This window comes from Mercenaria mercenaria, chromosome 5, assembly GCF_021730395.1.
Source record: "Mercenaria mercenaria strain notata chromosome 5, MADL_Memer_1, whole genome shotgun sequence".
In the NCBI taxonomy this organism is placed as follows: Eukaryota; Metazoa; Mollusca; class Bivalvia; order Venerida; family Veneridae; genus Mercenaria; species Mercenaria mercenaria.
The window spans coordinates 55,747,660-55,754,437 of record NC_069365.1 but is presented as its reverse complement, the minus strand read 5'-3'; the positions used below and the strand labels follow the sequence as shown (position 1 = coordinate 55,754,437).

The window sequence follows — 6,778 nt, the reverse complement described above, 5'->3', positions numbered from 1 at the left end:
AGGTCCTTTTGGAGAATAGAATATTCAACCGAGCTACAAACTAGCAGACCCTGTATCATGAGGGGTGGTAAATTATGCACCACCATTTACGCCATCTATTATTGGTGCAAGCGGGATTAATTTATACAGTAACAGATATATTAAATTTACTTTATGATCCAGAGGAAAATAGAGTCTAAATTACATATTACATGTATATATTACCTATATTGTTTTTCCTTATCATCTGCAAACGCATATATTTTCGAGTGACACACATTTTTAATGCCATTATTTTACAGTTCTATTTTTTTTCTGGAAAGTAAAAGATGTTTTGCTTTACTACACACGCGAGCCTAAAGATTTCATTTATATTGATATCCTTAGGACACCGGGCACATTTTTATGCAATCTCGCCCGGCATAGGTATGTGTTTGACAACACAAAAAATGACCTCAGTCGATCCTCAGCTATACCCGGAAGTAAAGAAAATGAAAGTAGACAGGCTTAACTTGAAAACCAAAGTCGAATTTGCGTTGGTCGATAGTCAGGGGTCACGCGCAGGGGTCACCCCTTAAAATTAATGCGCGTGGACTTTTCTCTTTCTTTTTTTTTTTTTTTTTTTTTTTTTGCTAATTAGAGTATATTTTCACCCATTTCTGACGATTTGAAATGCCTGGGCTTTAGCACGACATGTCAGCTTTTCATCTACGAAAAAATATTTGATCTCGGAATAAACACAAATACCACAGGGATCCGTAACGGAGCAAGTGTATATGAAGATTTTTAGAACTTCGTCAAATCGTTCAAAAGGACGTTTTTGATGTTGTCTGAAATTGTCAGTGTATGCCTCTGATGTAAGATATTTCCATATTTGAGAGCTGCAGACTTAGACATTTCAGAAATAATTTCAAAATGAATTTCGTATAATAAATGTTGACTCTACTGAATCGTGAAATGGCCCTCAGACGTTAATATATTTTATTACGTTACAGGTGCGGAAATGATATATCTCTATGAGAGGGAACGTTACCAAAGATACAACGTGATATATACGAGCTATATCCTTATAACTAAGTTTAAATCGTTACCGTTTGTAATAAGTTACCAATAATCATCTATGCAAAAACAATGTCTGAAGGCTTGGTTCTTAACCCTTATCATGCTTTGCACGACTGATTCTGCCTTTGCGGCCATTGTAGATCATGATCTACTCGCCATTCAGTTTTTTTTTTGTCTTTTTGGTAAGCAGCCCTTTTAAAGGTTAATGGTTCTGTCCAAATTGAAAGATGGACAAGTTTATTGTAGAAATTTAGCAGGGTAAGGGTTAATCATTAAAACATAACACGGACACACAGCACAGTTTATAATGGAATTGATTACGGTCCCCTGGATTGGCTGACACTAAGCTACTGCGTCCTAGTACCTTTTAATCCTCTTAATTGTCACTATATCATATGAGCCGTGCCATGAGAAAACCAACATAGTGGGTTTGCCACCAGCATGGATCAAAACCAGCCTGCGCATCCCGCGCAGTCTGGTCAGGATCCATGCTGTTCGCTTTCAAAACCTATAGCAATTAGAGAAGCTATTAGCGAACAGCATGGATCCTGACCAGACTGCGCGGATGCGCAGACTCGTCTGGATCCATACTGGTCGCAAACCCACTATGTTGGTTTTCTCATGGCACGGCTCATTATCATTGTAATTCACGATAAATGATTTTCCGGCCTTCAAGGGTTACTTTATAAAAATACAGTTAACGTATTGTTATAAGTAAAGATATTTGTTAGAGTAGAATAAACTCTTCAGGAGTTGTATATAAATTGTGCACGTTTCTGCTAAGCAAAGCTGTCACATTAAAGTTAATTATGTTTATAAACGCGTTAAGTGTATGTGCATTCTGGATATGTATTATCAGCATGCTTCATCTTGAATTGGCAGAGGAACCTGTATGCACATCACGATTTGATTATGATCTAAAGATCGTTGAAAAGTTTCATGAAATGGACCAGAAAATCAAAAGAGCTGAAGAAGAATTACGAAGGCAACGGCAGCTTATTGACAGATTTTCTACTGAAGGTGAATTATTAACTTTTGCGTAACTGTAATACTGTAATTACGTATTTGATTATATGTTTCTGAATCCTTAAATGTCGCTTTAAATTATATGTTTCTGAATCCTTAAATGTCGGCTTAATTAATATGATAATTGAAATACAAAAATCGTCCAAAAGTTCGGCAATGGTGTGTGTTATGAAAAAAAAACATGACTCTCTAAGAGTCGATAAATGAAGATCTGTGTACAATAAGAATGGTTCTTAAAAAGTGTCATAGTAATTTTAAAAGAGTTTGTTTGAAATAATACTCATATGTTCGTTTAGAACATTAGACATTATTTAAGCACAATTAAAGAAAACTGTCATTTGATTTATTTATTTAAAATGTAATTATTTCTTGTAGAAATGTATGGAACATTGTTAATTAAAACAATATACAGTCCACAAAAGATCATTCCAATTAATAAAAGCTATGAGCATGTATGTACACTAAGAGAGGAAAACGTCAATATAAGTTAAATTGACATTGTAACTTTTAATGTAAAACTTAACATTATTTTTCTGCATGATAAAAACTATACTCCGCACTTCGTACAGTTTTATCAATTGTAATCACAGTAATGGTGCCGAAAGCTGTATGGCCTTAATTCGTTTAGGTTTCTATCTTTATAGGAAGTGGTTCAGTGTATGTAAGATGGGGCCGGAACATATGTCCAGAACATGCAGCAGCCATATACAACGGTATACATTATATTTACTGATCCTTTTGTCCGTCCAATTAGGGAATCAGGAAGTTATAGGTTCGGGTGTGGTGTGTGGTATCCAAAAATCACCGATCCTCTAACCTTTATTCATATTTGAAACTGCCAGACACCTGCAAAAATCAGGTTGATATTGATAAAAATATCCCTGATCACTGATTAAAGTAAAGGACTGATATCATTATACTAGTATATGAGCCGTGCCATGAGAAAACCAACATAGTGGGTGTGCGACCAGTATGGATCCAGACCAGCCTGCGCATCCGCGCAGTCTGGTCAGGCTCAATGCTGTTCGCTTTTAAAGCCTATTGGAATTGGAGAAACTGTTAGCGAACAGCATGGATCCTGACCAGACTGCGCGGATGCGCAGGCTGGTCTGGATCCATGCTGGTCGCACACCCACTATGTTGGTTTTCTCATGGCACGGCTCATATGACTGAAAAGCTGTTTGTTTGAGAAACTACGTTAAATTCAATTGATTAAGTAAAATATTATACTTTTTGGCTTCTTAGTCATTTTTGTTTTATTCAGTTTTCTAACCTTTTAGCAAAACAGATACTTACATTCACGTGTTAGATTACAGTCAACAAATTTTTTTCTCAATAAACCCATGTGCATCTTTATTATTGGTACAGTACTCTGTGAAACGCCGTGAGCTTATACATCTACCATACCTTATCAATATGCTCCATTTATAGTCTGAAAGAAAGAAATACTATACACAACAGTTTAATACTGCAATTTTCTAAGACCGATAACTTCACAACGATAAAAAGTAAATGTTAACAGTGGAATATTTCTACAAAAATAATGTTTAAAATTAGAATAAACGAGTATAAAATTATACGCCCTTTATTGCATTTGCCAAGCTGTAATTTGATGACAAATATAATTAATGTATAGTATTATATTTAAAGTATACAATCAAACTACAAAACACCGATTTCTGGGTGAAATTAGTTAGGTACACGGGTTGTAAAATAAATGTTTGTGATTTGTAATTAGAAAACATATTAATCAAACACTGTTAATATTCCAATGGTTAGATTTAAAATGAAATATGGATGGAAATATATCGTAAACTACATACTGCTCGTCTCAACTCACACAGGACGTAAACATGAATGTTCGTTTTACTTAGTAGGGATAGAAAGACATTAAACAAAGTCTAGTAATTGATTTCTAAGTCCTTCAAATAACAAGAAAATGATATTACTAATCTGAAATTTATGAAAGTTGTCTTTATATCAATAACTGAAGTTTTAATATTGAATTTAAAGCGGGACAACTATTACCCTAGGCAAGTACTTTCATTCAGAGATATCTATAAGATTACATCCCTTGCAGTTATACAAGTGAGTAGAAATTGAAAAGGGTTTTTGGCACAATATCATAATTCTTTCAACAATAAAGACAATTAGAATGTATTCTGATCTTATGTGTTTGTTTTGCCCCCTTAAAACAGCTACTTCAAAAATGTTTTTATCAGCTTTTAATAAAATGAAAAATCACTATTTTATATGGAAAATAACACAGTTTTGCTTGCATGAAAATGTCATATTTATGAAAAGGTGTGGTAATATCTGACAGGTAGGATTAGTTAAGGTGCAATTATAATGATCTGTATAAAATTTTCCTATGCCTATACTTAGGTTGTTAGTGAAAAACATTCTTGACTAACCTAAATATCGTATTAAAATTCGTTAAAATTTGATAAAATATGGTAAATATATTTGTACTGTATCACTCTTGTAGCAATAATTCAGTTTAAGCATTTACGTTTTCAATTTATTTAGTGTATATATTAATAAGTTACCGCAGTTGTATAAGAGAACAAACGTTTTCTCGACAGCTTCAAAAACAAAATTACTTATACATATTTGATGACAATTTAACATTACAATCTGGATAAGATCAATAGCAAGATGCATAATATGCTAGTAGGCTGTTTTAAACTCTTATTTCATTAAACTAGGTTTTTTTTTAAAGTATGTGTGTCTGCAAGAAAACAGTTTTGATAACTGACATTAGACTATATTTCTATCAGGTTACGTCGCTGGAAAGAAACACGATGACGAAGGTGGTGGGAGTGATTCCTTGTGTCTTCCCTCTGATCCAGTTTGGTCTAACTATAGTGATGTGGATGACAGAAACCGAGGATTCATTTACGGGACAGAGTTTGACGAGGAGGGTGTCAATATATTTGGTTACTCTGTTCTTCAACAAGACGTCCCATGTGTCGTCTGCAAAACTCACAAGTCAGCACATGTCATGGTCCCGGCAAGAGCCAAATGCTATCCTGGATGGAAAGAAGAATATAGTGGATATCTCATGTCGGCTTACCGTTCTCATCCGGGTCCTCATAACCATATCTGTGTGGACAGTGATCCAGAGTTCATACCTCGCGGTAGCGATAATGATAATGAACATATTTTGTATCTCATGGAAGCACGATGTGGTTCATTACCTTGCCCGCCTTACGTTCAAGGAAGAGAGCTTCCCTGTGTTGTCTGTTCTGCCTAACTACCACATCCTGAACTACACATAATATACCACGTCATAAAAGTAAATTTCACTATTAGCCTGAAAAATGCTGAAGTAGTACTAGAATTGATTTTCGTCAGTGATCGTCAGTGAGAAAAATCTTTCGAGTCATAAAATGAGAGTAAATTTTAGCTTCTTTAATTTTTTTTAATGCAAGATGTACCAAAGATTCGATAATTTTATTCCATTTTAACATAGTAAAGTGAATCCTAACTGAATATAAATAGAACTACAATATTACATCATCTTGAGACAGCAGAGCTAGCTCTTAACTCTACCTACTTGAACAGCTAATCTGTTAGATTTTTGTGCTTTGATTTATGTTATCGTTGAGTTTGATATAAGCTAGACTTTTCTTAGATATGTAATAATGTTTATATTATAAGTAAAGAAAAGATAAGCAGCTCAAAACAAAGGAACAAATCTGAATAATTAAAATGCATTTTTAAAACTTAAGAAGAAAGTAGCAGGAAGCTTGTTACTTCCGAATCAGTGAGAGTTAAATTAACGCACCAAATCGGTTACTTTTTATTGACAAGTATTATAACATTAGCAGGGTGACGTATTTTACCACACTTGACCGATTTAACGCAGTTTTTGCCCGAAATGCAACGCTTTCTAGTTCATTGTTTTCCACCACGAATTAAAATACAATCACCGCATCAATACAAGGTTCGCCGAAGGATTCTAAATATTTTGTAAACGACGATATGGCACACGTCTGGAACAATCCCTTTTCTAGAAATAAATAGCATATACCACTTGATACTTAACAGTGTGAGAAAGAGTTGACAGTCTGTGGTATATTATCTGATCAACTTTTTATCATTCAAAGATAAGTAAATTCTAATTCATTCTCTGTCATTAATACTTCTTTAACAATATAAATACTTCTAACAAGAGAGTTTAGTTGTCGAAGCTGCCCCTTAAGGCGTCGTTCCTGAACGTTATTTCACAATGGTGTTCAGTTTAGAATAACACAGATTGAGATAAAATACGAGGACAAAAATCTTAAAATTTAATATCTTATTCAAAAATGAAATTTATTGCGTTATCAATTTAAATGTGCATGTAGCTTAAACAGTCAGCTGCGAATATTAAGCTGCATAACATCAGACATTTTGTGAGTAATTATTTAGAGGCAAATTTGAACAAACTAGTTGTGATTTTACTACAAACAAATTCACAGTAAGTGTCTTTGAGCCATCTTTCTCCTGAAACGTCGTAGATGGCAGAAACTTTGTTTTGCAACGTGTTGTACCTTTAATAGGTTGATTTACATTAAAAAAGTGAATTAATTGTATTAAAAAAACAAATGCCTGTATAGCATTTATCGAAATAAGGGGAAAAAATGTCAAAATGTCTTTGATTTTAACCTGCTGGTGCTGGCAAGTAGTTTTGCAGCCTGATCATAGACAATATATTTTCAGTAAA

At 34.0% G+C, this 6,778-nt stretch overlaps 1 protein-coding gene across 1 annotated transcript; it reads left to right on the top strand.

The window, feature by feature from the left end:
- The first annotated feature begins 1,778 nt into the window (after positions 1-1,778).
- On the top strand, positions 1,779-6,246 carry LOC128557069 (short-chain collagen C4-like). Its single transcript, XM_053543651.1, has 3 exons — positions 1,779-2,061; positions 2,712-2,780; positions 4,848-6,246. The coding sequence occupies exons 1-3, from the start codon at positions 1,851-1,853 to the stop codon at positions 5,321-5,323; spliced, it is 756 nt and encodes a 251-aa protein (XP_053399626.1). The 5' UTR covers positions 1,779-1,850; the 3' UTR covers positions 5,324-6,246.
- Positions 6,247-6,778: the final 532 nt, after the last annotated feature.